This window comes from Macrobrachium nipponense, chromosome 8 (assembly GCF_015104395.2).
Source record: "Macrobrachium nipponense isolate FS-2020 chromosome 8, ASM1510439v2, whole genome shotgun sequence".
NCBI lineage: Eukaryota > Metazoa > Arthropoda > Malacostraca > Decapoda > Palaemonidae > Macrobrachium > Macrobrachium nipponense.
Genome location: NC_087203.1, coordinates 106,602,347 through 106,614,208, shown reverse-complemented (window position 1 = coordinate 106,614,208; position 11,862 = coordinate 106,602,347). Strand labels below are relative to the sequence as shown.

At 35.4% G+C, this 11,862-nt stretch overlaps 1 protein-coding gene across 6 annotated transcripts in view; it reads right to left on the bottom strand.

Annotated features, from left to right (window-relative positions):
- The window catches only part of LOC135222946 (inactive phospholipase C-like protein 2), a 658,580-nt gene that overhangs the window by 55,350 nt on the left and 591,368 nt on the right, over positions 1-11,862 (bottom strand). For all 6 annotated transcript variants that reach the window (XM_064261397.1, XM_064261392.1, XM_064261394.1 and 3 more), the window contains 5 exons: positions 10,898-11,073; positions 5,597-5,709; positions 3,770-3,833; positions 2,822-2,915; positions 1,139-1,342 (listed from right to left, as the gene is read on the bottom strand). In XM_064261397.1, the coding sequence (XP_064117467.1) occupies positions 1,139-1,342; positions 2,822-2,915; positions 3,770-3,833; positions 5,597-5,709; positions 10,898-11,073 (651 nt within the window). The remainder of the gene's footprint in view (positions 1-1,138; positions 1,343-2,821; positions 2,916-3,769; positions 3,834-5,596; positions 5,710-10,897; positions 11,074-11,862) is intronic.

Here is an 11,862-nt window from a genome sequence, read left to right as displayed (position 1 = left end):
GAGAGAGAGAGAGAGAGAGAGAGAGAGAGAGAGAGAGAGAGAGAGAGAGAGAGAGAGAGAGAGAGAGAGAGAGAGAATTTAAAAGTTACTCTCGTGGAAATATGATCCTGTTCATCTTACAAAGCTGTTTATTTATTTCCATCTCAGAATATTACTTGGAATAAGTATTTTGGGGAGGGGATATTGTCCAAAATGAGTCTTTATTTGTTTTACATAATCTTGTCCATGAATTACCAGATCCCCATCGTCCCTTTTTCCTCATAAAAGGTTATTAACAACTAACTTCGATGCAGGTTATGCTACGAACTGTCTTTTGTTCGTACGTCCACACTGTATCTCAAAAGACAGATGAATTTCAATGGAATTTTCAATGAAAAATGTACTACACTGTGAAATGGATTCCAGGGCCATATTCTGATTCAGGATATTTTAAAAACAAACGTTCACGGGTGTTCTGTTCCGAAGTGTTTCTTAGACTTAAGAAATAATTCTTGTTCATTATCTATAGAGATTATACCAAATTTATTTTTTTATTTATCTCTGAATGGCTAATAGCTTTCAGTAGCTTGTCAAGCGTCTCCGAAACACGATGATCCCATTCTTGAATAAAAAGGAAAATATAGCAGAATTCAACAAATATATCATGCACGTAGTTGTTGAAGTAAATTTTGGTTACCGTAGGATCCAAAGACCTCAGAGGATCGAGAAGTTAAGAGTTCATACATTTCCTAACCGGTAAATATGATCGGCAGGTTCTATACACTTAGTAATAGCTGTCGAACCATTATGTTATCTGAGTAAAAACGGATGTATCGTAGCTCAAATAAAATCCACTGGAATTCGAAGGAACTGAAATATATATACTACATATTCTGCGTAATGGCGTAATGGGTCACGGCTGAAATGCTTCTTCATGACCCATGTGTAAATCCTGGCATGCAAGAACATTTCCGCTAACGTCTTCCCTAAATTCGGATCCTAGCTTTGCAACGGAAGCCGTATCTAAATATAAAAAATAGAAGGATACAGAGAAGTTCGGGGTTTTTTTTTTTTTTTTTTTTTTTGCGCGTGACAGCTATGTAACCGCAAGGACCTCCTGGAAATGACCGCTGAATCCCCGCGTGCGGAAAAGCCTTACCTTTGACGCATCTGCAGCCGCAGGTGAGGACCCGGATGTACCCATCGACGCTCGACGGCCCCTTGAGTTGGTCTTCCAGCAGGTAAGTGTTATGGCTGGTGGAGATGAAGTAGTGCCCCAGAGGCTGACACATGTCTTGACACACCTCCCGGTGACTCGCGTCGAAGAGGTCACACTCGTCGCTCATCAGGTACTTCGTGAAACCTGAAGAAGAAACGGGAGAAAAATCTAATTAAGTATTATTATTATTATTACTGAGCCAAACAAAAACTTTCAGTTTTCTTCTGAAGATGGAAAAAGACCCACAAAATTACTTAGTGTAACTTGTTTACTTGTAAGTATTTACACACTATTTTACTCAACACATAGGGCCTGAAAGCACTCGAGTGTTGAGTAAAATTTGTAAATACTTACAAGTAAACAAGTTATACTAAGTAATTTTGTGGGTTTCTTTTTCCATTATCATTATATGGGTAGATGAAACCTATTCATGTGGAAAAAGTACACAGGGGACATTGACTTGAAATTCAAGTTTCCAAAGAATGTTGGTTTCAACCTCCCACACTGCAGCAGTACCTGACCCTGATACAGAGCCAGTAATTTTACATCGCCCTGGAGGAGGCGCGAACCCACGACATCTGAGCAGCATGTTACGAAACTAGCCACCATACTAGTTATTCTAATTAACTACAGATTCAAAAGTACAGGTAAAGACAAATTTAAATTGAGTACTTGACTCGCAAGGAGGACAAAAATGCAGTTTCATTTACTGAAACTGCGTTGATCCATTTAATTTTCATGCAATTATATTTCCAGCTCTTTTTGTTCAGTAACTGAGGCGTAAAGAGTTGGACAGAGACTATGCACTCGCATAAGTAGGGATGTCGGTCTGCACATTTGTCAGCAAGATATCTTTAAAAGTTATACAAGGATTTCAATGACATTTTGTGGAGAGATGTTCTGTGGACAAGGAAGGGATACTTTTCTGAATGCTTTTTAGTACTGCACATAAATACAAACATACATAACATAACGCATGATAAATTTGTAATCTCTATAAACAGAGCCTCCACAAAACAGAGCAGGAATTATTCGATAAAATATGTGGAAGGAACTGATACAGAAAGACGTGACGCTCCATGCTATCAAAAGGTAAGTGACAAAAACGGTAAACTGAATATATATGTAAATATAATACAGATAAGAACAAAAATGGTCGGCCAAAATAAATAAGTATGGGAAGGAAAGGGTATTTTCTCGTACTTATAAGAATAAGACTTAAGAGCTCAGATGGTGGAAAACCGTTTTAGTACACAGACTACGACACAAAAGGCTTCGATAACGTGGATGGTAGTGGTACACAAGCTATTGTAGAGGAGTGGCCTGATAACATGGAAGGCCACAGTACACAGACTACGGTTAAAGAAACAACTACGATAACACAGTATAGTGGTGCACAAACTAGTGTACAGAAACGGCTTGTTTACACAGAACTTTCAGGTACACAGACTACGGTAATGAAGACACTGGATAGCATGCATGGAAGGCAGTGAAGCATAGATTACACTACTGAAGAGATCCGATAACATTAAAAGCGCATCAACACTCATTAAAAGACTCCCACACGACCGCAAGCGAGTGAACCCTCTTTAATTGGTCTATTTCTCTCTATGCTCTGCTTACCGTCTATTAACATCTGCTTCTTCTTGCGGGCTTCTGGTGCCGGCTCGTACTTTTCGATAATTTCTGCAACGTTTTCTGATGTTAGACCCGCCAACTGAAAAATAATAAAAAAATTTATTAATAGCCCTTTCTTCGGATAATCATAATCAAAATGGCTAGGCTAATTACAATAAGATACATAAGGGAATATTTTGCAAAAGTAAATCGATAAATGATCAAGTTATGTAAGAACAAATGACATGTAATAGTATGCATGCATAAATGTAAACTTGCACATACAACGGAACATTGGAACAAATAATCTATGAAATGCATGCACAAATATGATATATATTATGTATATAAGAAAAGAATAAATACAATGTAAATAACGCGCTCTTAAGCAAGACTCGAATCTGAAAAAATTCGTTAATCTAACTGCAATCAGAGATGCCATATCAACAGTAGTTTATTTCAAAACGAATGTTAAAAGCCAGATCTGTTATCTTTCCTCTTGTGCAACCATTATGCCATCGACAGTAGAGGCCTTGTGTTACGACTTAGATATTTATTAATTCTTTCTGTAAATCAACCCCCCCCAAAAAAAAAAGTTTTTTCTTTGCGTTAGTAGAGTAATTTTAAATAAAGAAAATGGAAATATAATTTATAAACTATATCTCAGATAAATAAATCTGCATCTGACATGAAAGCTCTACATTAATTTTTGATTAAGGACAAGAAATGCAGCACGTCCATTGTTTCTTCATAATACCACAATAATTATAATAAAAAACATTAAAGGACCAAGTATATGGCCATTCACTGTTAGCAAATAAAAAAATAATAATTTAGAGGTAAAAAACCACAATTCCCAATTCCTCCAATCTCCAAAAAGTGAGTTCAAATAATCACACAAGACAAGCTATACATCGGCATTTAAACGCTCAAACCACGTTCTCCATGACTTACCCCTTGTTCACCCTCCAAAAACAAGTGAAAATCTTCTAGCGTGAGGTAGTCTTTGTTAGCGTACCTGTGAATAGTTCAGTTAGAAATTAAGAGGAGTTACAACACTAGGTAAATTCCAGATTTGAAGACAAATGAATTCTAAATGACACATGGGTTACGGTTTGGCATATAAATCATTCACAGTGGAACTTACCTTTGTTTGAGTTAATTAGGCTTTCAAAAGTGACACTTACAATTTCTCGGTTTCTCAATAGGATATTTTTTTTTTTAAAGAGTAAATGTTGAGCCAAGCCTAATATTACAGTAAATGAAAGCGTATGATTCTCAAAATTCTCTGGTTAGTTGCAGTACAAAATCAGACGAAGAAAACGTAGATGAATTCACCGCTTCAGCGTCCCGATCGCAAATTCCCGAGATGTATACTGTAGTAGATTCACATCAACCGTGCATTTGATGTCTAGGCCAGTCCCTTACGATGCTCCTGATTGGCTGTTGATAAGCCAATCACAGGGGCTGGAAACTCTCAGTCTCTCTCGAAAGTTCATATAGGTAGGATGTATGTTCTACCTCTCCTGAGGGATGCTCTTGAAAGACGTATCCCGCAGGAGAGGTGGAACATACATCCTGCATATGTGAACTCTTAAGAGAGACTGAGAGTTTTCAGCCCCGTGATTGGCTTATCAACATCCAATCAGGAGCGTCGTAAGGGACTGGACTAGACATCAAATGCACGGTTGATGTGAATCTACTTTAGTATTGCACCAGCCCTGGTTACTTTGCATTCCCCCTAGGTTGGGTTAGGTTAGGTGAGGTCAGTCCGAAAACTTATATTAGCAGAGTAATTTGGGTGTGGGAAACATAATGAAATTATTTTCAAGATGGTTCTATGATTAGTTTTTAAGATATGGCGTCCCACTTTTTTTTTTCAGGGAAGGTCCTGGTACTCGGTTACAGTTGGGGAATATGGGCCCCGATCTTAATGAAGAACACAGAAACAAAATCAATATTATCTATCAAAATCTCTTCCCATCTCAACTAAAACGAAAAACACAGGAACTGCCTGAAACGACAACATATAGATGAAACGTAGGGGTTTCATTATATATATAAAAAATGAATTAATTTTTAGAGTCATCATGACCGAATAATGACTTCCCTTTATGAAGATAATGGCGTATCATTAGTCTTATCAAACTCAGTGGTCATTAATTTTCCTCATTACCGTATAACATAAAAGTGATTACCGGCAGAACGAATCATGAATAATGATCATTTCACCTTGCTAATAAAAATGTAATTGGGGATTATCTCAATGTCCGGAATAAAGTAATTAAGGATTAGTGTGTCACCTCGCAAATAAAATTAAATAAAATGTAAATTGTCTAAACTACCTAGCACTAAGTGAAATATAAACATTCATTCACTTTATAACAAAAGCCACTAATGAGGACTGATTTGCTTTATCAGACAAAAAGCCAATAATGATAAACAATAATAAAGTATCTTGATAAAAACTTAAAATTCACCTTTATTAAAAGAAATAATTAACTTTTATACCTCTCCTACTCGAACAAATAAAATAAGCCTTTTTTACCATATTCAAATAAAGATGAAAATAAATGATTTCTTACAGTTGACAAATCAAAATAATGATTATCTCTCATTACTAGCAAATTGTAAACGATTAATAAAGCAACTTTATGAAAAATAACAGAAAATGTAAATTCATCTTACTCTGTAATACAAGAAACAGCTTTTCATACCTGAACAAAAAAAATTAGTGTCTTCTTTGGTTACTCGTTGTAAGAACAATAAATTATTTCTTACCTTATTAATAAAAAGTATATCTCGGGTCTGGTGGCGATTTCTTTGAACATGTCTATGAATTCCTGACTGTCGATGCGTCCGCGACACCCGTCACTTTTCCCTATATCGAATTCCTGTGAGAGAGAGAGAGAGAGAGAGAGAGAGAGAGAGAGAGAGAGAGAGAGAGAGAGAGAGGATTATCAGTGAAATGTGTGCTAAATCGTAACTAAGAGGGTAAACTTCTGAGCGAGACCTGATTTTCAGTTTGCAAATTTTTGTTGAGATAAAGTAGAAAGTTACCACTAATAATAATAATAATAATAATAATAATAATAATAATAATAATAATAATAATAATAATAATAATAATAATAATAATAATAATAATAATGAAGAACAGTAGGAGAAGGAAAACCAACCTAAGCATGGCATGGATAGACTATAAGAAAGCCTTCGACATGATACCACACACATGGCTAATAGAATGCCTGAAAATATATGGGGCAGAGGAAAACACCATCAGCTTCCTCAAAAATACAACGCGCAACTGGAATACAATACTTACAAGCTCTGGAATAAGACTAGCAGAGGTTAATATCAGGAGAGGGATCTTCCAGGGCGACTCACTGTCCCCACTACTCTTCGTAGTAGCCATGATTCCCATGACAAAAGTACTACAGAAGATGGATGCCGGGTACCAACTCAAGAAAAGAGGCAACAGAATTAACCATCTGATGTTCATGGACGACATCAAGCTGTATGGTAAGAGCATCAAGGAAATAGATACCCTAATCCAGACTGTAAGGATTGTATCTGGGGATATCAGGATGGAGTTTGGAATACAAAAATGCGCCTTAGTCAACATACAAAAGGGCAAAGTAACGAGAACTGAAGGGATAAAGCTACCAGATGGGAGCAACATCAAACACATAGATGAGACTGGATACAAATACCTGGGAATAATGGAGGGGATATAAAACACCAAGAGAAGAAGGGCACGATCAGGAAAGAATATATGCAGAGACTCAAGGCGATACTCAAGTCAAAACTCAACGCCGGAAATATGATAAAAGCCATAAACACATGGGCAGTGCCAGTAATCAGATACAGCGCAGGAATAGTGGAATGGACGAAGGCAGAACTCCGCACCATAGATCAGAAAACCAGGAAACATATGACAATACACAAAGCACTACACCCAAGAGCAAATACGGACAGACTATACATAACACGAAAGGAAGGAGGGAGAGGACTACTAAGCATAGAGGACTGCGTCAACATCGAGAACAGAGCACTGGGGCAATATCTGAAAACCAGTGAAGACGAGTGGCTAAAGAGTGCATGGGAAGAAGGACTAATAAAAATAGACGAAGACCCAGAAATATACAGAGACAGGACATTGACAAACAGAACAGAGGACTGGCACAACAAACCAATGCACGGACAATACATGAGACAGACTAAAGAACTAGCCAGCGATGACATGTGGCAATGGCTACAGAGGGGAGAGGTAAAGGAAACTGAAGGAATGATAACAGCGGCACAAGATCAGGCCCTAAGAACCAGATATGTTCAAAGAACGATAGATGGAAATAACATCTCTCCCATATGTAGGAAGTGCAATACGAAAAATGAAACCATAAACCACATAGCAAGCGAATGTCCGGCACTTGCACAGAACCAGTACAAAAAGAGGCATGATTCAGTGGCAAAAGCCCTCCACTGGAGCCTGTGGAAGAAACATCAGCTACCTTGCAGTAATAAGTGGTACGAACACCAACCTGAAGGAGTGATAGAAAACGATCAGGCAAAGATCCTCTGGGTCTATGGTATCAGAACAGATAGGCTGATACGTGCAAATAGACCAGACGTGACGCTGATTGACAAAATCAAGAAGAAAGTATCACTCATTGATGTCGCAATACCATGGGACACCAGAGTTGAAGAGAAAGAGAGAGAAAAAAATGGATAAGTATCAAGATCTGAAAATAGAAATAAGAAGGATATGGGATATGCCAGTGGAAATCGTACCCATAATCATAGGAGCACTAGGCACAATCCCAAGATCGCTGAAAAGGAATCTAGAAAAACTAGAGGCTGAAGTAGCTCCAGGACTCATGCAGAAGAGTGTGATCCTAGAAACGGCGCACATAGTAAGAAAAGTGATGGACTCCTAAGGAGGCAGGATGCAAACCGGAACCCCACACTATAAATACCACCCAGTCGAATTGGAGGACTGTGATAGAGCAAGAAAATAATAATAATAATAATAATAATAATAATAATAATAATAATAATAATAATAATAGTAATAATAATAATAATAATAATAATAAGAGAATACAGTACATATTAACAGGGATGAAATGAGAAAAGGATACAATTCATGAGCTACAAATAACTTCAAAGCGAATTTATAGTAATAATATTTACGAAAAAAAAGGTAACCAATGAACAGGTGAATATAAATTATCGATGAAATTTATTCCCAACGAGAAGAAAGAATAAATACAGAGTGAAATAATCCCTAATGTAACATTATTTCTTAAGGAGGAGGAAGAAAATAAAAAGTTTCATTTTTAAGAAAATGAAACGATTCTTATTTAGGAAAATTGGACGTTTGTATTAAGAAAATAAGACGTATGTATTAAGAAAATAAAAAGTTTTAAAATGCGAAAAGTTTCAGTTTTAAGGAAATAAAACGTTTCATTTTAAGAAAATAAAACGTTTTTGTTTTATGAAAATAAAATGTTTCAGATTTAAGAAAATAAAACGTTTCTGTTTTAAGAAAATAAATCGTTTCAATTTTAAGAAAATAAAACGTTTCTGTTTTGAGAAAATAAAACATTTCAATTTTAAGAAAATCAAACATTCCTGTCTTGAGAAAATGAAACGTTTCAATTTTAAGAAAATAAAACCTTTCAGTTTTAAGAGAGATATACACTAACGCTTCCGCCTTCAACAATTATCATACTGTGACATAAGTCAAAGGCCTAACCTCATTTATCTTGTGTCTGGGGAAACGAGAGGAAGGAAGAATATTTTCTCACAAACGGAAGTCTACTAGATATGGTAATTAGTTTTATGATGTCGGAAGTACAAAAAATAAAATAAAAATAAAACAAAAAATAAAAATATTTTCGCGTAATTTGGAAAGGGGATGGAAATATCATTCTTTTTAAAGGATGACTCCTGGACTCGAAATATATTCCCAGGACACGGAAATGGGCCAAAGAAAATGTCTTTGTATAGTGTGGAAAAATAATCTAGAAATAAGATCTTTTTAAAAGAAAGTCTTCTACATATTTTACCAGACTTGAGAAGAGTAATAAAAACTCATCGACAAGGAGAGAACTACTCAAACAGGATAAGTTTATATATTTGAAGAAAATCGATTAAAAATACTATTCCAAAACAGAAAAGAATTCTTTTCCTTGACATCCAGACATGTAACTACCAAGTAAAAAACATCACTTATTTCCGTTTACTAAAATTCACTTTTCCCCGCACGGTAGCCTTTTTAATTAAATTCCTTTATTACTTTGACGGATGCAGACCCAGTTATAATCTCTGATTATATTATCTTTCCGCTCTGGCAATCGGGTTCCTTAAGCTTTTCTCGTTAATATACTCATTTGTATTTTGGTGAGCGAGGTCACATAAGTATATAATCAAATATACATACAAACATGAACACACACGTACAATATATATATATATATATATATATATATATATATATATATATATATATATATATCACATATCTACAGGTGAAAAATAAGAGACAGGGTGTAGGTCCTGACCGGTTTCAGCTTTATTTTCAAGCCATTGACAAAGGACTGATACATAGTATTAGAAGTCACAAGTATATATATCACAAGTATATATACTACAGAGACAGTACTGACGAACATACACACAACCGTTTGTGTGTATGTTCGTCAGCACTGTCTCTGTAGTATATGTACTTGTGACATCTAATACCATGTATCAGTCCTTTGTCAATGGCTTGAAAATAAAGCCGAAACCGGTCAGGACCTACACCCTGTCTCTTATTTTTCACCTGTGGATATGTGTGATAACGAATCACGTGCTAAGTGATCATAATCATATATATAGATATATATATATATATATATATATATATACGCCCTACGCTGATATAGACACATATATATAATATATCATATATATATTATATATCTATATATCTATATATATATAAAATTATATAATATTATATAACGCCTACTCCCTGATAGATATATATATATATATATATATAGATATATATATACATATATATATATATCATATATATATATATATATATATATATATATATATCTATATATTAAATAAGTATATTATTAATATATATCAGCGCGCCAAGATCATCAACCATTTTCGCACGAATCCTACCAAAAATCTCGAATTATTTCGTGCGAGCAAAGAGTCATGCAAGCACGCTACCGACACCGAGGTTGCGACTCGTAGCAAGCAGCAAGACGTCAGCAGTGAGATGTTGCAAAGAGCAACTCGATATCTTTGTCGCTTTCCCAATCTCTTCATCTCTTCTGGTCACCGAGCCTTCAGGAAATACATCAATATGCATTTTACTAACTGTTTTTTCTAACTGATTGTATGTGTCCGTCGTGTATGTATATAAATATGGTTTATGTTTGGCATATGCATATGGTGGAGTATATGCTCACCATATATTGCAAAAATTCTCAAAGATGATTGCTGTAACCGAACTAATAATAATAATATAATAATAATAATAATAATAATAATAATAATAATAATAATAATAATTATGGTCAATGAGCCTTCGGTAAATACATCAATATGCATTTTACCAACTGTTTTTCTAACTAATTGTATGTATCCGTCGTGTATGTATATAAATATGGTTATGTTTGCATATGCATATTGGTTGAGTATATGTTCACCATATAATGAAAAATACTTAAAGATGATTGCAGTAACTTAAACAATAATAATAATAATAATAATAATAATGGCTGCAGGTCCACAATAATATAGCATGTGAGTATATGGTCTTTAATGGATATTAAAAGCTTTCGAAAGCTTTTAATATCCATTAAAGACCATATACTCACATGCTATATTATGTGGACCTGCAACCATTGTCTTCATTTTCGACACGGAAAACTGTGCCCAATAATAATAATAATAATAATAATAATAATAATAATAATAATAATAATAATAATAATAATAATAATAATAATAATAATAAAAAAGCAAAAAAAAAAAAAAAATAAAAAAATAATAATAATATCTCAAACCCACCTGCAATTTCTGCCTGACCCTCACGACGGTCACCTGGGAGTCCAGTCTTTTGATGAGTTTGATGCAGGTGTTTTCGTCGATGAATCCCCCGGAGGAGTTTTTGGAGGCCTTGTCGAACATCTCCTGAAGCCACGTCTCCCGCAGCGTCTGTCGGTCGTTCACGGCGTCCGGGGCAGCTGAAGGGGAAGAAAATAGCCCGGGGTGAAATTCAGGAACAGGGATCTCTTAGTTAACCGAGGCACGCGAGCGGAACATCTGGAGAAGGGAAAGTTTAGCAAGCGAATCCTTGAGGAGGTGGGATTCAAGTTGAATGAGGAGAAGAAGATATTTCAGTGCACCGACTCTAACAGAACTGAATGATATGAATAGTGTCGAAGGCGCCGTCAATTAAGTGAAGTAGAAAATCGAGCCTTTGAACTAGGAAAATATATTGTTCAGAACATATTTCTTTATAAAAACTATACTATAACCAAGAGGCCAATTAAGTTTGTTTTGTTAGCATTCGTAACAGATTTCGCAACTCATTGATATCAAGCATACTCATAACCATCAACATCATTATCAATCAATGGTGAAGTCCTCAAAACATATATACACATTAAAGGCCTCCTATTCAACTCAGAGACGCAGAAGAATCATTAGCAACACGTCGGTTCCTCTTGTATAAAAGTAACCCTTCTTTCATTACCCTCTTGATTTCATTGTACTCTATCAATTCCTGGATACTAAAACATTTTAGGTCTAACACTTCAGGCATAGAGTTTCTAAAGTCTCTCTCTCTCTCTCTCTCTCTCTCTCTCTCTCTCTCTCTCTCTCTCTCTCTCTCTCTCTCTCTCAGCTTCTCCAAAAAAGTTGATATGTTTCAAGAGCAGAAAGGAAATTGCCGACAGATTTACAGAAGCTTTTACTTGAATCTAACCTAAACCTCTAGTACACGTTTCGTAAATATTTTTATTTGGATTCAA